This window comes from Canis lupus, chromosome 15, assembly GCF_011100685.1.
Source record: "Canis lupus familiaris isolate Mischka breed German Shepherd chromosome 15, alternate assembly UU_Cfam_GSD_1.0, whole genome shotgun sequence".
NCBI lineage: Eukaryota > Metazoa > Chordata > Mammalia > Carnivora > Canidae > Canis > Canis lupus.
In genome coordinates this window covers 51,624,444-51,647,480 of record NC_049236.1, presented here as the reverse complement: position 1 = coordinate 51,647,480, position 23,037 = coordinate 51,624,444, and the positions used below count along the sequence as shown (strand labels likewise).

The 23,037-nt window shown below is 44.4% G+C and overlaps 1 protein-coding gene across 3 annotated transcripts in view; it reads right to left on the bottom strand.

Moving 5' to 3' along the window:
* TMEM131L (transmembrane 131 like) overlaps positions 1-22,369 on the bottom strand; it is a 161,226-nt gene extending 138,857 nt beyond the window's left edge. For 2 of the 3 annotated variants that reach the window (XM_038559066.1, XM_038559067.1), the window contains exons 1-3: positions 22,184-22,369; positions 21,454-21,524; positions 12,610-12,653 (exon numbers count right to left, since the gene is read on the bottom strand). In XM_038559066.1, coding sequence (XP_038414994.1) covers positions 12,610-12,653; positions 21,454-21,524; positions 22,184-22,307 — 239 coding nt within the window. In that variant the 5' untranslated portion in view covers positions 22,308-22,369. The other variant, XM_038559068.1, reaches the window with a different exon arrangement.
* Between the last annotated feature and the right edge of the window lie 668 nt (positions 22,370-23,037).

The following is a 23,037-nucleotide window of genomic DNA, read 5'->3' as shown; positions in this document are numbered from 1 at the left end:
CTCTCAGAGCACACACGACAGTGGTATGTGTTCCACAAAGTAATCCTAAAATTCCAGATTTATATTTCCCAATTTTTTCAAAAGCTATGCAATTGAATGTCACGGATAAGCAGCACTTAGAGAACAGAATAGAAAATGATGGGGTGCCTGGATGGCGCAGTCAGTTAAGCATCTGACTCTTGATTTGGGCTCAGGTCATGATCTCAGGGTCGTGAGATCAAGCCCTGCATGGGGCTGCAAGCTCGACAGGAGTCTGCTTGAGATTCTCCCTCTCTCATCTCCCTGCTTGTGTGTGTTCCCCTCCTCTCTCTCTCTCTCTCTCTCTCTCTCAAATACTTCTTTAAAAAAACAGAAAATGAAAGAAGCTCTCTAGCACACAGTAAAGTGTCATTGTACCCAAGTCCCAACTCTGCATCTCTCTTACAAGAGGCATGCTCATTTTCTTCAGGGGTTTTCTATGAACCATATAATACCAGGTTGTTTTTTTAAAAAAACTTTTTATTTATTCATGACAGAGAGAGGGAGAGAGAGAGAGAGGCAGAGACACAGGCAGAGGGAGAAGCAGGCTCCATGCAGGGAGCCCGACGTGGGACTCGATCCTGGGTCTCCAGGATCACACCCCAGGCTGAAGGTGGCGCTAAACCGCTGGGCCACCGGGACTGCCCAATACCAGGGTTTACTAAAGAATTCAGTTGCTTTCACGTATCATTCTTAGATTTGGTCTCCTTCTATAGAGGGCAGACTAATTGGGAAAATTGTGTCCCAACCTATATCACTTTATTTTTTAAAAGATTTTATTATTTATTTGAGAGACAGCACAGAAGCGGGGGCGGGGGGGGGGGGGGGGGGGGGGGGGGGAATGGCACCGGAGGAACAAAGGGAGAGGGAGAAACAGGCTCTCCGCCGAGCAGGGGCCCTAAGTGTGGCTCGATTCCAGAACCCTGAGATCGTGATCTGAGCCAAAGGCAGATGCTTAACCGACTGAGCCACCAGGTGCCCCTGTTTTAGATGCAAGATAAACAAGTGTATCTAGAAAGAGGACACTTCAGATTATGTGCCTGTACAGCCACTTCATACTCTGTAATCTTAAACTGTTTTACTTTTTAAAACCTGTCTCCTCATCTATTAAATGGGAATCCCTGGTTACCTAAGGGACAATGCATGTAAAAGTACTTTGTAAACTATAAAGTATAATACAGGGGATCCCTGGGTGGCTCAGCGGTTTGGCGCCTGCCTTTGGCCCGGGGCGCGATCCTGGAGTCCTAAGATCGAGTCCCACATCGGGCTCCCTGGCATGGAGCCTGCTTCTCCCTCTGCCTGTGTCTCTGCCTCTCTCTGTGTGTCCTATCATAAATAAATAAATAAATCTTTAAAAAAAAAAGTATAATACAAGGGCAATTACTTAAATCCAATTTTTAATGGATTAACTGGATTAGCAAGGCCTGATTTTAAGAGGTAGATCAATCATAATCCCAGAGGAATTACTTCACCAAAGCTTCATATTACATACATCTGCTATAACTATTAACTGGGCCACTGGATTGTGATTCAAACTGGACTTTATTATCAATAATTTAGTGGCAGTGAAAGGAGCCGACATCCATAAGGTAGGACAACCCTGAAAGTCAATGATGTACAAGGCATAACATCAACATGAATTATTTACTATGTGCATTTGCACAATGGTCATTGTGAGAGGCACAATGTCTTTGCTTTTACTGAAGCTATTCTCGGGGAACTACCTTCAGTTGTGGGTTTCTTTGGACATTTCACAGGTGGAAAATCATCTTTCCCATAGAAGAAGTTTAGTTTTTGGAGGGTGAAGTTTTTTTTGAAGTTAAAAGAATTACAGAAGTACAGTTGATAGATGCTATATTAGTTTCAGGTGTACAACAGTGATTCCACAATTCTGTATGTTACTCAGTGCTCACCACAATAAGTACAGTCCCATCTGTCAACATACAAAATATTATTACAATATTATTGACTATATTCCCTGTGCTATACTTTTCATCTGCATGACTTATTTATTTTATAACTGGAAGTTTGTACCTCTTAAATCCCCTTCATCTATTTCACTCATCCCCCCCCCCCACCTTCCCTCTGGCAACCACCAGTTTGTTCTCTGTAATTAAGAGTCTGGTTTTCTCATTTGTTCATTTGTTTTGTGTTTTAGATTCCACATATAAGAGAAATCATATGGTATTCATCTTTCTCTGTTTGAATTATTTCACTTAGCATAATACTTTCTAAGTCCTTCCATGTTGTCACATATGGGAAAATTTCATTCCTTTCTATGGCTGGCTGAATAATATTCCTGTGTGTGTGTGCACACGCACATGCGCACATATTATCTCTTCTTTATTCATTCATCTATCAATGGAACATTTGGGTTGCTTCCATATTCTGGCTATTGTAAATAACACTGCAACAAACATAGGGGTGCATGTATCTTTTCAAGTTAGTGTTTTCATTTTCTTGGGTAAATATCCAGCATTGGAATTACTGGATCATATGGTATTTCTAATTTTAATTTTTTGAGGAACCTTCATAGTCTTCTCCACAGTAACTGCGCCAGTTTGCATTCCATCAACAGTGCACAAGGGTTCCGTTTTCTCCATATCCTCACCAACACTTGTTGTTTCTTGTGGGTTTGATTTTAGCCATTCTGAAAAGTGTGAGGTGGAATCTTACTGTGGTTTTGATTTGCATTTCCCTGACGATAAGTGATATAGAGCATTTTTCAAGTGCCTTGTTGGCCATCTGTATATCTTCTTTGGAGAAATATCTATTCATGATGTCTGCTGCCCATTTTTTGATTGGATTATTCATTTCTGGGGTGATGAGTTGTAGAAGTTCTTTATATATTTTAGATACTAACACTTTATCAGATAGGTCATTTGCAAATACCTCCTCCCATTCCATAGGTTGCCTTTTTTTTTTTTTTTAAGATTTTATTTAGTTATTCACGAGAGAGACAGAGACAGAGACACAGGCAGAGGGAGAAGCAGGCTTCTCACAAAGGAGCCTGATGGGGACTCGATCCCAGGAACCCAGGATCATGACCTGAACCAAAGGCAGACGCTCAACCACTGAGCCACCCAGGCGTCCCCATAGGTTGCCTTTTTATTTTGGTCACAGTTTCCTTTACTGTGCAGATGCTTTTTAGTCTGGTATAGTCTCAATAGTTTATTAATAGATAATGTTTAGTTTTAGCCCAAGAGTCACATGCCATCCAGAGCCATGTCTTCTGATTGAAATATCTGAAAAAACTGGTAAAAACAACAGGAATTAGCCATCAGGGAAAAAGCATATACGGCAGTACAACCATGTTCCTCAAACTGGGACACGTATTTTTGTAGTAGAGAAAATAATGCCATGAGGTAAATATGGTAATCTTCCCAAAATTTACATTTTACTAAAAGATTTTTGGACGAAGAAAAAAGGAACTATCAATGAGTAATTTTAAAATAATTTAAAATTCTCAATAAATTTAAAAAATTTAATCTCAAAGAATTTTCATGTTCATAGCAGACGTTTTATTTTTTTTTAAGATTTTATTTATTTATTCATGAGAGACAGAGACAGACACAGAGAGAGAGAGAGAGAGAGAGAGAGAGAGGCAGAGACAGAGAGAGAGAGAGAGAGAGAGAGGCAGAGACACAGGCAGAGGGAGAAGCAGGCTCCATTCAGGGAACCCGATGCAGGACTCAATCCCAGGACTCCAGGATCACGCCCTGGGCCAAAAGCAGGAGCTAAACCACTGAGCCACCCAGGCGTCCCTATAGCAAACTTTTTAAAACTACATCCCCACTACTTGGGGGAAAACACTGAGAAAGGCCACAATAAACAAACAAGACTTTCCCTGTATCATTCATAAATGAGTTTGCAAAGGCAATGCAAAAACATCTTTACTGAGCACAACATCTGTGAAGTACTGTCTAGACTACCTTAGTTAATTATTCGTGAAGTGGCAACATTCTTTTGTCACATTAACTGGAGCGGGGGTGGGAATCATTATTACTCTAGAGTCGTATGTCACATGTGGAAGACTGCAACAACAATCAAATAATTTGATGTCAATTCATTTAAAACTAGAGTAACAAGCTCCCAGGAGACCCTATTATTTTAATACTTGTGTTCCTAGACAGAGAATACTGCCTTGGGAAATTATATTTCTCCTCTGAACCTTGAAATCCCAAGCTCTGTCACCCTCCTAGGCAATAAGAAGTTTGGTGTCACATCATATCCAGAATGCCTTCACAGAATTGACCGATACTGCTGCCAACATATTGGGATCCATCTAAAAAGTACTTTTATTTCTCATCAACCCACCATGACGAGTAAAGGGCAACCCAAAGCACAATTCTCACTGTATAAAAGACGCCTAAGACAACCATAGTGTCCACTCACCTCTAACTATATAGCTATAAGCTTCTTGAAGATAGAAGTTAGGTTCCCAATGGCAAAACACCCAAGTCCCTCTTTCTTGCTCACAGTGGTACCTTCACTCTGGTCTGATACAAGCTCCTTACAAATCTTTTATGTACTTTTTAATAGCCATGTTGTCATTTCCATAGGCAAGTCTTCCTGGGCTGTTGAACCTGCCTAGCTCTTACTTTAGGATGCACACCTGACTGAACAGACTCCACAGAGATACTTGGCTGTTAAATATTTGTGACCAGTAGCAATAATCAGACAAGCCACCCGGTAGCATGTGGAATGAAGCCAGCTGAGAGTCCCACTTCAAATGCTGAATGAAGACACTTCTCCTAAAGGCAATCTCTAGTCTAAGGTAATGAACACCAAGTTTTCCAAACCTGGATATGCCATGTTTACGGGCCATACCCACATCCACAATCCCCAGACTTCAATTCTACTTTATTGTTTCGGGAATGTGAATAGTAATGAAATGTTTTGCTTATTTTTATTCCAGATTAACCCTTCAAAATACAGTTGGAAATACAATTATTTGTATACACTTGGAAATACAAAATACAATTATTAAAATTGGTTCAAATGCCTTTTTCAATAAAAAGATATAAATAAGCATAAGCCTAATCACTCCAGAGTCTATAAAAGATAAATCTAGGGGAAGTAATAATTTCAATGAAAATCAGAATTAGGATACTGATCCTATTACACTATTTTTCTAATTAATTCCAATTGAGGGCTAAATAATTATATGAATAAGCCTCAAAAGCTCTGCTAAAAATTTCACAACCTAAAAAAAAAAAAAACCAAAAAGGTTTTTGTGACTTGAAGACAATTTTTATACCAAGAACACTTGAAAAAAAGCTTGTATTCTAACAATCTAAATTATGAAATCCATTACAATCAAAGAAAATTTACACTGTTACGGCCATGAAGACCATGACTTAATGCATTCATTCTGCAACCCTCCCGGGGCCCACATGACTCTCTAGAAGGTACCATGAGGCACACACTGATAGAGCTAATAACCCATTCTCTTTAAAAACACACCAACTGCAATGACCTAATTTAAAAACCACACCTCTAATACTAATACCAGTGCTTTAATTTCAGGGGCAAATAGGGCCTCATGGGCTTGGATATGAAGAACATGCGAATCATTACAAGTAATCAACTTAAAAGACTTAAATTTGTATCAGGAGCTTGCATCCCTTCATCTAGCAGTTCTTCACCTAGGTGTTAGGTACTAGATTAGGCACTAAGGAATTAGTCAAATGAGACTCAGGACAGTGAATTTTAAAACGGAGATGCCCTGTATTAGAAATGCCATGATGCCATATGGAGTTGGTTGGGTGAGGGGCTCAGCCAGAGAAAAGAGAGAGCATAAGCCCATGTGAAAGGGAAGGGAAGGGAGAAGCAGGGGCAGGAAGGCTGAAGAAGTTAGCAGGGCCTAGATCACAAAAGGCCTCTATGCCACACTCAGGTGTCTGCACTTGATCATGAAGGCAGGGTTGTGTGTAGGAGGAATGACGGGGAAGGAGGTATAACTGAGATACATTCCTCAGGGAGGAAGGTGCCTAACAGGCTGGAGTAGCTGTAAAATGGAGGCAGCTGACCATCTGAAGAAGATCCAGCCACACTTGGACATCTACTAGGGTGGGAGTACAAAGGAATCAAGGTTGGGGAGGGGGGGATCCTGGTTTCTGGTTTATACAAATGAATGCATGGTGTGGCAGCTGGGTGCAGGCTGAGAGGGAACAGAGCCGAAGAGCTCAATGAGCTAATAGCATCTGAAAGCTAAAAGGAACTCTCTGTGGGCAACTGCACAGGTGAGACCCCCAGCTAAGAGGTACAATCTAAGGTCAAGTTCCTTCTATACAGCGAAAGACACAGGAGAACAGGTGAGATCACCTGGGGAAATGGCAGATAGGGAGAGAACACCCACAATGGAACCCTACTAGAGTGGCACGCTCAGGTTAGAAAGCTAAAACCCTGTCAACCGATGATGAACTTCAGGATTGTACTGAAAACACAGCTTTCAACTTCTAAAGGAGAACAAAGAAAAGTGAAAAGCACTTCCATTCCCTGTGGGGGCTCTGAAACCCCCTTCACTGCCAAAAGGAAGTTTCCCTAGCGATTAGGTCATTTTTGCCCTGCAATTCTATCTTTCAGTATGTTGCTGAAAGGTTAACAAGACTTTCTTCGTGTTCTGACTCTTAGGATCTGCCTTTAACTGATGTAAATTGCTTCAGGAGAACACAGCTTGCTGCGGTTACTGATCATATAAAAAAGCACATTAAAAAAAAAAGACAACACAATGACAACTCCCATAGACACTGTACCTGACCAGTCGGTATTTATGATTTTTATGTAACTATTTTTAAAAGCTGATATGCTGTACTATTCACTTTGCCAATGCTCACACTTTTCACATTCTAACAAATGTATGCCAACAAGGCTTATGGGAGCTATGTACAGAGAGCCAGACCAGCTTCCCTGAGAGTATTCAATTCCAGCAAGAGCTGAAGTCCGCTCTCACTTGCTCTCATCGCTGAGTCCCAAATGCAATCTCTCACTCTCAGCAAAGGAAAAGATTACTGCTGATATTTGAGAACACCCGAGAGAAAAATGGGGACGCAGAGGCAAGAGGGGAGAAAGTCTTTCAAATATTGCTTTCCTGGCTTTCAACCAAATACAATTACATAGCATTCATAGAAGATTAAGTCAAGTTAATACAAACAAAATCTTCAGTGAGGCCAATTTCCCTGAAAGCTTTCCCAAACTGTTTGAGATCATAGGCTGGCGACTCCAGAACCCTCCACCCCAGGATTAATGGTGGTCTGCTTTGGGCCCCACCCTGGGCAGTCGGGAGAGTGAGACACAGAGCGTCTTCAGATCTAGATTCTTACCAGGGTTAGAGGTCAGTGCCACCCACACTCCTGAAACTCTGTTTTATGGTCAAATCTATCTTGCGGCCCAAGGTGTTCCTCTATATGGGTGCTCTGAGATGAGACATTCATGTTGTAGAATTCCTGAGCACTGGGTCAACCGACCTCAAGTCCTATTTATCATTGAGAGTTGGCGTTGTGCAGTAGTGATCAAAATGAAAACCACTAAAATGTTTTTAAAATGTGTAAAGAGGGCAGCCCAGGTGGCTCAGCGGTTTTGTGCTGCCTTCAGCCCAGGGTGTGATCCTGGAGACCTGGGATTGAGTCCCGTGTCTGGCTCCCTGCATGGAGCCTGCTTCTCCCTCTGCCTGTGTCTCTGCCTCTCTCGCTGTGTCTCTCATGCATAAATAAATAAAATCTTATAAAATGTGTAAAGAGGTAGTAATAACTTCAAAAATAAGATTTAGGATAATGGACATAAAACTAGCAGGGCAAATCTAATATCAGATTATAATCCAAAATATAAAGTAAAATACCCATATGACTGAACTGATATAAGTAAATGAATTAATAAATAATGAGGGAAGATAAACAAAATCTCCCATACAGAAGAATGCCAAATAATCTGTGTAGGTGGAGCTTAATTCCATTTAATGACTTGCCGCCAGAGAGTGTTGCACGGAAAGAGGTGAAGAAAGAGAGCCAAGTGATCAAGGTCAATATCAAAGTGATAAGCCATGTTGATAGCAGATATCCTTGATATGTCATGAGAATACCAATTTATAGCTGCGGTCTTCCTCCACAAAACCCGTAACATCCCAGTCTAACCAGAAGGGAAAATATCAGGCAACCCCAAACAGAGAGACATTTTACAAAATACCGGAGCAGTACTCCTCAAAACTGTCAAGATCTCAAAAACAAGGAAAGTCTGACAAACTGTCACAACCAAGAGGTCCTAAGGAGACATGACAACTACAAGTAATGTAGCATCCTGGATGGGATCCTGGACAGAAAAATGACATCAGAGAAAAACAAATGAAGTTCAAATAGCAGGGAGTTTAGTTCATGGTAACATACCAATAATGTTGGGTTTCCTAGTTATAACCAATGTGCCACCTTAATGGAAGATGTTAACGGTTGGGTAAACTGCATGAGGGGTATAGGAGAACTCTTTGTACCGTCTTCACAGTTTTTCTGTAAACCCAAATATATTCTGAAACAAAAGATCTATTTTAACTGTAGTAACATTGTATGAGCTTTGGAGGTACTAAAATTTTCATTTTAAGAAAATTCCCAACTGTACAGTAAAGGTAAATGAATACTAAGTACCTAGGTTATTCATTTAGCTATCACAGGACATTACACTTACAGAGAGACTTCTTAAAAGAGCTCCAGAACCTACACTTTCAAAAAATGAACACAAGGAAAATTCTCTAATAGTGCCATCCAACCCATGTCATCATCTAGTCTTTATACATAAGGAACAAATCCCAAGGGGGGAAAAAAAAGGCCAGAAAAAACAAAGAGGAGGAGGCTTGGAAGTCAAGTTAAAAGGAAAGCAACTAGGGATAATATAACACAAAACACTGGAATATCTGATATTGAGAAGATTAAAATATATAAATCAGGGCCAATCAAAATGTGAATCATGATTAAGAAATTTTAAAATCTAGTAGTGGCAACCAAGTTTTTTTTTTTTTTTTTTTAATGAAATAAGATGAACTAGAAAACCTCTGTGGATGGACGGCAGTGACTGGATGCACAGCAACGGGGATGTACTCAATCCCACAGAACTGTACATTTAAATATGGTTTAAATGGTAAATGTTATGTACATTTAACCATGACAAAAAAAAATGAAATAGAAAAGAGTATGTCACAGGTAGTAAAGGGACACGCTATTTTATCAATAAAGCACGCACGCACACATTCATACGGCCATACGCATGTGCCTATGAGCAGGTAGGTAAGCATGACGTGAAACGCATCCCTTACTGTGAGTCACTGGCAACAAGTTTCAAAGCCACTGTTCTAATCATTCTCCTACCCCCCACCACCTTCACCAACAATCGAACACTAGGTCAAAAGACCAGTAGGGATAAAACCTACTAATACCTTAGAGTCTGACACAAAAATGAGGTAAAGAAACTAGTTCTGACTGACGAGAAAGGAAAGAACAAAGGCTAAGGCGAGCAACAAGGCTGTCTACAGGCTGGACACACCCACGCCTGGAGGCCGCCCAGGGCTTCCAAGCTCAGGGCTCAGGCGCCACAGCCACAGGGACGTGTCATATCAAGTCTGACATTCCTATGAGACAACCAACCAGAATTCCTGATTTCCCTCCCCTAATTCCTTTCCCATCTCAGCTGTCCTCCCTCCAGATGCTCAAGCCAAATTCTAGTCAGTCAGTCAGTCTAGTCCCTCTTGCTCTACTACTGATTCAACAAGTAATGAATCTGTTCCACCCCCAAAATTCACCTCAGAACTTCCCATGTCCCTTCATCCCCACTCCCACCAGCCTCGCCTGAACCACTACCGGCAATCCTTGCCTCTTCTTGCTCCCATACACTCAGAGGACTGCAACCAACTCTGAACTCTGCCTCATACATTCAGCCCACATGTAAAATTTTGTACTATAAATTCAAAAGGCTTCAAAGAATGTAATCTCTGGCATATTATAAATGAGGGCATTTTTAATAAAACTCAATCATTTATTCATGATTTTATTTATTTATTCATTTATTCAGGGAGCCCAATGTGGGACTCGATCCCAGATCCTGGGATCATGCACTAAGCCAAAGGCAGACGCTCAACCACTGAGCCACCCAGGCATCTCAACTCATAATCATTTTTTAAAATACATTCAATGGAACTCAAATACTACTGCAATGAAATCCACCATTATTTTTTTTTATAATCTCTATACCCAACATGGGGCTCAAACCCATGACCCCAAGATCGAGAGTCACATGCTGTACCAACTGAGCCATCCAAGCGCCCTATCATCATCCTTTTTTAAAAAAAGATTTTATTTATTTGACAGCACAAGCAAGGGGAGCAGCAGAGGGAGGGGGAGAAGCAGACTCCCCATTGAGCAGGGAGGCCTGACGCAGGGCATGATCCCAGGACCCCCAGGATCATAACCAACGCCGAAGGCAGACGCTTCACCAACAGAGCCACCCAGGTGCCCCCATCATCCATTTCTTTAAACACACCAATAGGCATTCTTGTATTACTGGATATTCCCTCCAAGTATTTAAATCTAATACATACATCACAATGTTCAAAGTCTTTTGCAACAAAACTATGAGTTTCAACTGAAACATTAGATTTTTTTTTTAATTTCCTATGACCACAGTGTTTAAGTGTTAAGTATTTTTTTCTTCTGAACTGAGCTGTCATTATTATTTTCTTTAGTATACAACTGATCAAGAAATTTCATAAATTTTGATAGGCGATTAAACATAAAGAGACAAATTTACTGAAAATGCATTCTTTAGTGAAATGGATGAAGTGTCTTACCCCCTCGTCATTGATTCATGTGACTATTATTTTTCTTGTCCACTTTTTTAAAAAGTGTAAGCACTGAAAAAGCTTGTTCACATAAACTAAAACGTGAATAGAAAGAGCACTGTTACAATACTGTCCCTATATTCTCTAAACTCCTTCACTGTTTATCCAAAAAGCAATGATCATTAAAAGTAACGTTTTTTTTAAAGATTTTATTTATTTACTCATGAGAGACAGAGAGAGACAGACACAGGCAGAGGGAGAAGCAGGCTCAATGCAGGGAACTTGACGTGGGACTCGATCCCGGAACTCCAGGATCATGTCCTGGCCTGAAGGCAGGCGCTAAACTGCTGAGCCACCCAGAGATCCCCTAAAAATAACTTTCAATGACCAAATGCCAATTTGATTGTGCCCTTCAATTTTGTCAATAGATTCAGAAACCTCCAGAGTTACAAAAGAATTTGTTACCCAATCAGAGTTTATCACTTCTCCTGACCAATGCCGGTATTTTAAATCACACCTCTGTTTGCCCAACATTGAGCACATAGTAAGATGTGGACGAGGTAAGAAGTATGCCTTTCTTTTATAAAGTGGGGAAGAGAGATTACAAAAAGAAGAGGTGGAAAAGGGTAACTTGCAACCTCAGCTCAATTTCAGAAGACTATCTGGATGGCGGGATCTAAAAGCTGATTCCCTGAAAGTTTCGTATGTCCAGGTACCATTTAGAGTCTCCATGTACCTTCAAGGGACCAGACATCCCAGTTTGAAAAGTGACCATGAGACTGCTCCGCGACCATTCTCTTAAAAATGTAGTTGACACCTTTCGATTTCCTAGCCCCTACTTTAGATCCTCTAACAAATCTTACACCGTTAAAAATATAAAATCCAACCTCCTTACTGTGTTTTCTAAGGTCCTATCTTACCTCACTATCCCACAAACCACACGAGCCTTCTCCAAGTTCTTGGAATACTGTTAGTGCTTCCTAACTCTGCGCCTTTGCATCTGCCACCACTCCCACTGCCCAGAGCACTCTCCCTGTTTGCTACCTGGCTATTCCTTTGCATCCTCCAGACTTCAGCTCAAATGTCACCTCCTAAGAGGGGCCTCACCTGACCACCCTATCTTCCTCGTTATTCTGTACCACGGCAATCCAACTGTTGACAGTTACTACAATCACAACCATTTTGTTTTGTTTACAGTAAGGTCTGGCTCCACTACTACGTGCAGCACAGGGTTTATTCAATATTTCATGCCCAGCACCCAGCACTGTGCCTCATGTTCAACAGGCATTTCTGAACAAGCAGGATAGCACAGGTGTGCTATGGAAAATGCAAAGTTGAAAATGGGTGGCGAGGGCAACCCGGGTGGCTCAGTGGTTTAGCGCCGTCCTCGGTCCAGGGCGTGACTCTGGAGACCCAGGATCGAGTCCCACATCAGGCTCCCTGCACGGAGCCTGCTTCTCCCTCTGCCTGTGTCTCTGCCTCTCTCTCTCTCTCTGTCTCTCATGAATAAATAAATAAAATAAAATAAAAATTTTAAAAAAGAAAAAGAAAATGGGTGGCAGGAGGTATTTCTAACAGCTTTCTGCACAACTTTATTTTAAAACAAAGACATATTAATTATTAGAGTTCAGATATCCCAAGCGCCAAAGATCAAGGTATATCACAGATATATTAAACACATAAACATAAACGTACATATACCAAGACTTCAGATAGCATCCAAAGTGGGCAGCAATGTTCAGCATGCAGGTATTTGCTCCTGTGGTTTTTCTTACCTCTGTTCTTGAGAATGCTCCTCCATATTCTCTTCAGAATCACCCTATTGATTAAAAACCAAAACAAAACACATGGTTTAACAGTTGTTTAAGAAGAACACAGAAATCTGAAAAGAAGCAATTCTTAAATTTCACATGGATGATGAACTTGTAAAGAACGTCTAGAAATACTGCCTGGGGGCACCTGGCAGCTCAGTCAGTTAAGTATCTGGCTCTTCAGCTCAGGTCATGATCTCCTGAGACAGAGGAGGTCCTGAGATAGAGCCCCACGTTGGGCTCCACCCTCAGCCTGGAGTTGGCTTGGGATTCCCTCTTTCCCTCTGCTCCACTCCCACTTTTGTGCTCGCTCTCACACGCGCTCTCTCTCAATAAATAAGTAAAATCTTTAAAATAAAAATAGCGCCTGATACACAGCAGGCATTCAATGAATTTATTGAAAGAATGACACTCCTAGGGATTCCTGGGTGGCTCAGCGGTTTGGTGCCTGCCTTCGGCCCAGGGCTTGATCCTGAAGTTCCAGGATCGAGTCCCACGTCAGGCTCCCTGCATGGAGCCTGCCTCCCCCTCTGCCGGTGTCTCTGCCTCTCTCTCTCTCTCTCTTTCTCTCTGTGTCTCTCATGAATAAATAAATAAAATATTAAAAAAAAAATAGAATGACACTCCTAAAAGCCGTAAGTTGCCAAGTGATCCCTTAGATAGTGTCAGATTCTCCCTGCTTAAAATTTTGACCTAAACATAATTTCCAAATTAGGATGACATCTTGTCTCTCCAAGAGCCTTTGGTTAGCTCAGAATCCCCTACATGGATACCTGATACATTTTGACATCAACATAGAAAGGCTGATCGATTGTATAAATGGCATAAACATCACCGTCAAAAGCACTTCCAAAATCCTCCCCCAGATAACCAGACCAAAATCTGACATGTCATGTACCAGGAAGGTAAAAAGAAAAGGAACTTGAAATAGAAACAAAAGGCCAGATCCAAATAAATCCTACATGTAAACTGACGGACACAATCTTGACCATTCTTCCCCAAAGTTCTCCACTGTTGGGGGGTCAGGAATACCGAGCCTTCCTGGTCCTCCAGCTTCTCCCTAACCTTTGGCTGTTGGCACTTAATGCCTCTCTGCCCCCTCTTCCTCCTCGTCACTGCCAGTCCTGGGCCCTGACTCCCTACACCAATTCCCCCAGAATGCTGACCCACGCTCATCACCGTGAGGCCCAAATCCCTACTGCCAACCCCAACTCCTCACTCGATCACACGGGTAGATACTCAGGGAATGCCTATCTTTCCTGAGAGCAAGACTCCTGCCGCTTTGGTATGTGGCCAGCATGTGGCAGGTACTCCACAATACCTGTAGGATGAATTCATCTGCAACTCCAAACCTACTGGCAAATGCCTCCAGCACATATGCACTTTTTCTCTCCCAAAATAGTTATGACCAACACTGACTTATCAACACATGGGGCCCCTGCCAAGTGGTTTCTGTTCTTTTTTTTTTTTTTTTAAGATTTGTATTTATTACCAAAAAAAAAAAAAGATTTTTATTTATTTATTCATGAGAGACAGAGAGAGAAAGAGAGACACAGGCAGAGGGGAAAAGTAGGCTCCCTGTTGGAAGCCCAACGCGGGACTCGATCCTCGGACCGCAGGATCATGACCTAAGCCAAAGGCAGATGCTCAACCTCTGAGCCACCAGGCGTCCCAAGTGGTTTCTGTTCTAACCAGCCTCCTTCTGTCAAGGATACCATCACCCTCCTTGACCCTTGGGCAAACCTTAGGGTCATCTTATACTGCTCTTTCTTCACCTCTAGCCATAAAGACTTACTCACTTGTCTGAACCATGGTACAGACCTGTCCTTTCTTCTCCACCCCGTCCACCAGCAAAGCAGCCCATGCCCATACCATCAGTATGCCATCAGTATACCATACTCCAGGCTTCCATTACCATCACAGACAGGGCTTTTCACTTTGCTGAAGACCACTGCCTCCAATCCATCCCTTGTGTCACTGCAAGACCAATTTTCTTCAACATCAGCCACGACTTAACGACCCACTTGGTATGGACCGAGCATCCAATGTCACCATGTTAATCTCTACTCAAGAGCCTACTACCACTCACTAACTGCTAGTCAGATGTACTCTAAGCTCCTTAACCTGGAACCGGGCAACTGTCAACTGACCTTGACATACACATCCCTATCTCTACAGCCACACTTCATCAGGAGCTCCGGGCTCCGGTTCAAAGCATCAACTTAAAAACACTGTCACTCATGTAAGGATCTAGAGGAGGCCCCATTCACACTTTTGCTAATGCAGGTCTCTAAGCAGCCCTCCTACTCCTAAGCCTTAACAAACTCCTCCAATATACACGGTTCCTCCTCTCTCCTCTCAGTTGCTACATTTCAGCACTTGAGTGTTATCTCAGGGTATTACCAGCCTTATCTCCCCAACACCACCAGGCTCTCAAAAGGAGGGAACCAAATCCTGTAATCTCCCTACCCCACTCGCCCTTGGCAGTGCCTCAGGGCCCTTGCACTAGCTATTCTAAATCTCTCACTGCTTTCGAGGGTTGGCTCAAATGTCAAATACAGGCCTTCTCAAAGGGACCAACTTTGCCTTGTTAAATTAAAACTCCAGCTCCCATCACCTTAATCTTCCCCCGGTTTGTCACCCTACAGCATGGATGCCTTTCTAACAACAGATTAAAGAATTTACCATTTATTCTACTTCTTTTTACCATCTATATGCCACTATTAGACTGCAAGCTCCACTAGGGCAGTGTTTTTTTGTTCAACATCCAAAGCACCTAGACCAGTGCTGGGCCACAGTACATACTCAATAAGTATCCATAGAGCTAAGTGCAGTCTCGCTGTTTCTTAAATACTCGTGGATATATACCTCACACCTGTTAGAATGGCTAGTATCAAAAAGATAAGAGATAAGTGTTGGCAAGGATGTAGAGAAAAGGGAACCCTTGTGCACTGTTGATGGGAAAGCAAACTAGTGTGGCCACTGTGGAGAACAGTATGGAGGTTCCTCAAAACATTATAAACCGATCTAACAAGTCCACTTCTGGGTATTTATCTGAAGGAAACAAAAACACTAATTCAAAAAAAAATCTACACCCTCACGTTCATAGTAACATTATTTACAATAGGCAGGATATGTAAACAACCTAAATTAATGACATAAATGGATAACGATGTGATGTATGTATGTATGTGCATATACATGGGTACCTGTATATATACATATGTGTGCATATATATAATGAAATACTGTTCAGCCATAAAAAAATGAAATCTCATTTCAACAACAATATGGGTAGACCCTTAGGGCACTGTGCTAAGTGAAATAAGTCAAACAGAGAAAGACAAATACCTACGATAGATGATAGCTCTCAAATACAGAATTTAAAAAACAAAAACAGGGGCACCTGGGTGGCTCAGTCAGTTGAGCTTCCAACTCTTGGTTTCAGCTCAGGTCATGATCTCAGGGTCATGGGATCAAGCTAACACCAGAGAGTCTGCTTGAGATGCTCTCTCTCTCCCTCTGCCCCTCCCCCTGCTCGCGCTTCCTCTCAATAAATAAATAAAACCTTTAAAAAACAAAACAAGAAAAAACAAAACAAAACAAGAACAAAAAACAAATACCAAGTTCACAGATACAGCGAACAGACTGGTGATTGCTGGGGAACCAGGGGTGGCAGGCGGTGGAGAAGCACAACGGGTAAAGTTGGTCAAAAGGTACAAATTCCAGTTAAAATATTATATCCTGGGGATGTAATATTTAGCATGATGACCAGCGAATAACACTGTATTGCAAATTTGAAAGTTACTGAGAGTAAATCTTAAAAGTTCTTATCGCAAGACAAAAAAAAAATTTATGCAATATGTATGGTGACAGATGGTAACTAGACTTACTGTTATGTGGTGCACCTGAAAGGAATGTAATGTTCTATGTCAATGTCAATTATACCTCAATAAAAAAAAATATTAAGCAAAAATTTCAGAAATACTAGTGGATCTGACCATCTGTTAAAACTTCATTAAGCTAATTTTTCTAACTCAAAACAGAATATGAAGGGATCTCCCTGAAACACAGGAAATCCACCACCACAATACTTTCCCAGTCAGACTGCTAAAACTCATACAGTGCCATAGTGGCCAGGAGCAGAAGCTTTGAAGCTCAACACCTCCCAGGTACGAATCACACCACTGCCACTTTCCTTCAGCCTTGGGCAAATTATTTAATGACTCTGTGACTCCATTTCCTCATCCGTAATGTCAGGTCAGAACACTTCATGGTTTTTAGTGTATTAACATGAGTATTAAAAACTCATAAAGTACTTAAACAATGCCAGTAATATTCAATTCATGTTAGGTATTTTTTTATGTTGATAGTGGAAGTAGATTAAACCCAAAATAAATCTCTATAACAAAAAGATTTCCAAATACCAGTCAATGATTCACTGACTAGAGCAAGATGCTATTACATAACACAGTACCTGAGATAATAAAGAATTTAGATATTCAGCGTACTATTTCCTGTTTCACTTTCTACCAGTTTCCGTTACCTATAACAGACTTAAGGGGGTAAGACATGAGATTTTTAAAGGCAGAGACGTCCTTCTTTATCGCTGTATCCCGGGGCTTTGCTGGGCGTGGGGGATGAATAGACAAGGCCAGAAAAGCACTAAGCCCAGCCACCCCAAACCAGACCAACATGATTCTGTATCAGGTAACTCCTGCTCCTACTCAGCACCAATGTCAGTGTCCCAAATCTAACCAGGGCTGTTAGGAGTGAGGCTTCTATCTCTGCAGAGTCTGAATGGATTAAAAGAACAATTCTAGATTGCCCTTCCTCCTGCCAGAAGGGATACCAAAAAAACAAACAACCACCAAAATCAACACTTAAGGCATTTAGCCTACCATCTTTGAAACTAACCTCAGAAACAGGACAAGACACTGATAACTGCCTCTCCTCCCCCCAGGAAGAGCTCCTGGCTAACTACTCAATGCCTACTGTATGCAGAACAGTGTGGCTGCAATAAGACCACCAAGCTTAGAAAAGCCCAAACTCTTACAGGGAATCCAGTTAGGGCAAGGAGGAACATCAAGGCCAAGAAAAAAAAAAAAAAATCCAGAAGCTCAAGAACCTCAGAAAGCGAGAAATGACAATAGTGCCACTATGGAGTTAGAAGTCTGGGAGGATGGCTCTATGGGAACAGCAGGACAATCACATTTGTTCTTTCATTCAACAGATACACAGGGGAGCTGCTCTGCCAAGGGTCATGCTGGGGCCTGCGTCCCAGAGGAATGCCTAGAGCAATACACAGGGTCAGACTGCGGGAGGCCCTGAGAGCTAGGGCAGGTCAAGGGCATCACAGGCCAGCACAGAAGGGTTATTTGAAGGCAAAGTAAGAAGGTATGCAATGCAGTATCTTGCACACATGGGATTACTTCCTGATAATAAGCTAATGAAAATCGTGTGTTTGGTTCCTAACCATCACCACTTTGGATTCAATGTGTTGAAGTATAGGTGAAGTAAGGCCAGAAGAGAGGAAAAGTTCTGTAAATCTAAGAATAGAATCATGTTTTTTTTCCCTTCCTTCTCATTATCACCATAGTTTATGTTCGAACACCAAAAATCTTACCATGTAAAAACAGCACATAACAAAAAGATGTGAATAATATAACCTATCTACACAACTGTAGAGCAAGTAATAGTACTGAGTTCTCTGCACTGGTTCAACCTCTTCAACGCAGGAAAACTCCCATGACCTCCAGTGACCAAATCTAGGAATCAGCTGAGAAGTATACCAAAATAATAGGTAACAGACATGAAGTGCTCACTGAGTTCAAGACAGTTTTAATCCTCACAAAATCCTCTGAGATCAGGGCCATTCTCACCCCCATCGTGCAGATGAAGAAACTGAGAAAAGGGACGAAACCGGGAGTCAAATCCTGGAAACCTATCCAGCAGGTCTGGAAGATTATAACAATTCAATTATTTGGTTTTGCACCAAAAATGCACCAAAGATGCATTTTTCTAGTCCTTGCTCACTTAAAAAGAAAAAAAAAGACCCAATCACCAGAAAACATTTCCAAAAATATCAACTGTATAAATAATGAGTGGTGACAAATGTTAATATTCAATTTGGGGGGGCATCTGGGTGGCTAAGTGGTTAAGCGTCTGCCTTTGACTTAGGGTGTGATCCTGGAGTCCCTGATGAAGTCCTCACATCGGGCTCCCCTCAGGAACCCTGATTGTCCCTCTGCCTGTGTCTCCTCCCCTTTCTCTGTGTCTCTCATGAATGAATGAATGAATGAATGAATGAATGAATGAAAAATAAATAAATAAATAAACCTTTTTTAAAAATTCAATTTTTTGATGCCACACCTTCTGGTACTCCCATTTCTCCCATCACTAACAAATCTTAGCTTCTGCAGCTGCCTTGGGATCTTTCTGAGTGAAAGGAACCCAACCTACAAATTAATTAAGCAGAAACCCTCAAATTTAAAAAACACCTATAAGTACTCTCTTTTTCAGCTGACTCCATGACACACAAGGGAGCTTTTTGTGGGAAAAAAAAGTCCAAATACTTTGAAGAGAATTCTCTAAAAATAACTTTCTTCAGAACTTTCTGCAGTTTATATACATATGTGTGTGAGTGTATAGGCAGTTTAGATAAATACATATGCATATATATCTGCAGTTTACACTGACAGATACAGATAGATCCACATATATCCCCACCCCCACCCCAGTACAAGCAGGGTAAATAGTCTCTAAAAGATGTGTCTATAGATAGAGATGAAGTATTTAGAAAATTATTTTGAATATCAGTTTCACTTTCATTATAGCTTTCATTAAAATAGCTTAGTTACAAAGGCTTCTCTAGTGAGTACTCCAGAAAGACAGCTTCTAAATTGTGTGCATTTTTTTTCACCAAAACAAACTATATTACACATATAAACAAAACAAAGCCACAGATTAAGAATTTTATAAAATAAATTTTAAGGCTATAAACATAATCATTGATCATATCACAGGCCTTGACGTTTCCATCTCTGAGCACAGTGACTAAATCTTCAACTAATGCTGCAACAAATGAGAGTCTACAATTTACTTTCCTTTCTGTCTGGGTTGACTTTCAACACTAGCCAGTAAGGAGTACAGGCTACAAATGAGTAAAAATGCAAATACGTATAGATATACACCAGTGCTTTTCAACCCGGGCACTTTTGCTCCCCAGGGACATTTGGCAACGTCTGGGGACATTTTTAGCTGTCAGACCTGGGGGCAAGAGGGAGGAGAAAGTGCCACCAGCAACTACTGAGTAGGGACAGCGAGGCTGTAACTGCTGGGCATCTTGTAGCCCACAGGACACAGAATTCCACCCAGGACAGGCCCCCGCAACACAGAAGTCTCCAGCCCAGAACCTCACGAATGCTGCTTTTGAACAATCATGATTAAGACACAAATATAACTGTATTTTAAAAAAGGAAAAACGTCAAATTTTAAATGTGGGTCTCCCGGTAGAATCATGAATGATTTCTATTTGGTTCTTTTTATCTTTCCGTATTTTCCAAATCTTCAACAATACGCATCTGTTATTTATGATCAGAGGAGGGGAAAGAAACCCATTTGGGAATAAACTTTTAAGAGAAGGGCAGACTATTTGCTCTCCATCCCAATGAGGCTTTTTCTCAAAGGGCCGGTCTCTTTCAGCTCGCTGGCCTTCAGGAAAGGTCCACAAAAAATTTTCCTCTAGAAGTCACCTCTCTGCCTTGAAGCTGTTATTCATTAGTCCTGGTTAAAGTGAATATTCTGAATGTCTCAAAACCAGCACTCTAATGCTTCACACAGATTGGAGAAACTCAACTGTAAAACTGCAGAGCCGTGAACTTATAGCTAGACATCCTGTTTTTCCAAACAGCCACAAGAGACAACATAGAATTAAGTGCTGCCACCAATGTGGGAAGTAATGAACATCTTAAAAATTACCACACACAAGCTAACTATTCCCTTATAATTCAACTCCTCCCTCCCCCCCCCGCCAAAAAAAAAAGTATTTGGGGTCACTACTGTTGCTGCTGAAAAGCAGTCAACCGTATCATGCTTAAATGCATACATCTGCAGACAAACGTTAGAAGTTAAACCCTAACACGACGCTTTGCGGGGCTGTATCTACTTGCAGCCCTGAACCCGGTAGGATGCCACAGATTCTCAATGAAATGCTAGTAATTATTTTTCCACATGCAATCACTGTATCATAGGGGGGAGAGCCCCCGAAACCTGAAATTCAAGTTGCTAGAGAGGGTGTATCCTACACGAATTAAAGGCACTTGGAAAAGAGCCAAGACGACAATCTTTTTAAAGTCACATCTTCCCTGCAGAAGCTGCTTAAGGCTAGTGGCAAGTGCCAGTCGCTAACACGTCTGAGAGCAGCATTCCTGTTGTCCTGGGGCTCGCGGCGCGGCTCCTGGCTCCCGGGGCTCCCGGGGCTCCCGGGGCTCCTGGGGCTCGCGGCGCTCCGGGGACCGCGGCCGCCCAGGGGCCCGCCCTTCCCCTCCTCCAGGCGGCCGCGGGCCGCGGCCCTGCTGAGGTGGCCTCGGCTCCCAGCTCCTGAACTTGGGGCGGGCGTGACTCACGCCCTGTCACATGGCGCGGGAGGAGGCTGGGCAGGCCACCGTTGCCAGGTGTTCAGGCTCGGCCCGACCGTTTATTTGCCTTGCAAAGTGGCCCGAGCGCCGGTGCCGCCGGGGGGCCGCGGCCTCCCGGCCCCTCCGCCCTCGCGCACCCGCAGCCGCCCTGTCACCTGGTCGTCCTCACCTGAGTGGGCAGCAGCAGTTCCCCCTCCTCCGCCTGCCACAGCTCCACCACGTTGGGCAGGGGCTCAATCGCTGCACGGACACCAAAAAAAACACACCGCGTTTTAATGCACGGAAAAGAGACGCTTCCTGTTTCCCTCCCGTGCCCCGAGCACCCGCCTCCCCCAGACAAGTCACCCCTTCCTTCTCAAAGCCGCGGCCACCCGACCAGCCGCCCGGGGCCGCGCGCACAATGGGCGGGGAGCGAGTCGGGCCCCTCCGGCGGAGGGCAGGGGGCGCGGGCCCGGGGGTGCCGGGGCAGCCACCCGGCGCGCCGCATCCCGAGCATCTGGCGCGGGCGGCCGCGGGAAGGGTCCCGGCGGCGGGGCTGGGGAACAAAGCTGCAGCAAGCCGGGCCGCGGCGGGGCCCCCGCGCGCGCCACACAAAGCGGGGGCTGCGCCCGGGGCGCCCGGGGCCCGCGCACAAAGGCTCCGGGGCGCGTGCGGCTAGCGGTCCGCGCCGGTGCCCGAGTCCGCCACTGCCCGGCTCCGGCCGCCGGGGGCGGGGGGCGCGGGAGGGGACGCGGCGGCCGGCAGAGGTTATCGGCCGAGAATTGCAACCGCCTTCCTTCCTCCCCCTGCCCTTTCCCCTTCCTCCCCTCGCCCTCTTATAGATTTCAGCAGTTCCCTAAAAGAAAGAGAAGGGGGGGCGGGGTGGGGAGCGAGCGCGAGCACAGCGGCGCACGGCTGACCTTGTCCCTGAGCCCCTCCCGGGCGACAGCAGGGCAGGAGGACCTGGAAGACGCCCAGCAGGAGGTTCACCGCCGCGGCGGTGCGGCAGTAGCAGCCCGGCTGCGGGCGTCGGAGCCCCGCCATGCTGGTGCTCGCGCTCCTCTCGGGTGCTCGCCGCGCTCGCCGCTGGCTGGCTCGCTCGCTCGCTCGCTGGCGCCGGGGCCGCCTCGCCCCGGGCCCGCCCCCGCGCCGCCCCGCCCCGGCCCCGCCCCCGCCCCCGCCTCCGCCACGCCCCGGCCCCGCCCCCGCCTCGCCACGCCCCGGCCCCGCCCCCGCCGCAGCTGCTGCGCCTCCAGCCCGGGGCGCGCCGCCGGCTGTGCGCGCGTGTGCGCCGCCGATAGGGAGGGACGGGGCGCGGGGGGCGCGGGGGGCGCGGGGGCGCGGGGGCGCGGGGGCGCGGACCGTGCGAACGCGGCGGCCCGGGGCGCCCCTCCCGCGCGCGGACCCCGCGGCCGCCGCCCGCCCCCAGCGCCCCGCGGCGCCCTCCCCGAGTCGCCGGCCCCCGGCACGGCCCGCGGCGGTCGGGAGGGGCCCCCGGGCCGCCGTCGCCAGGCGCGATTGGAGGGACTTTGGGGTGCCCCCCTCTCTGTTGGGGCAGCGCGGGCGCAGTCGGGTTATTACCCACGAGCGAGGGCGGCGGCGCCCGGCCGGAGGCCTCAGGCAGGATATTAGTGGAAATAACGCCGTGGTTGTCAGGAAACGCCGGCGCAGCCACATGGCTCCTGCCAGTTAGGCAGCGAGGATATCCGGTGGCTGCAAAGTCTGTAATTTAGAATAAAAAGAGCTGTCCCCGGGCCCGAGAGGCTGACCTCAG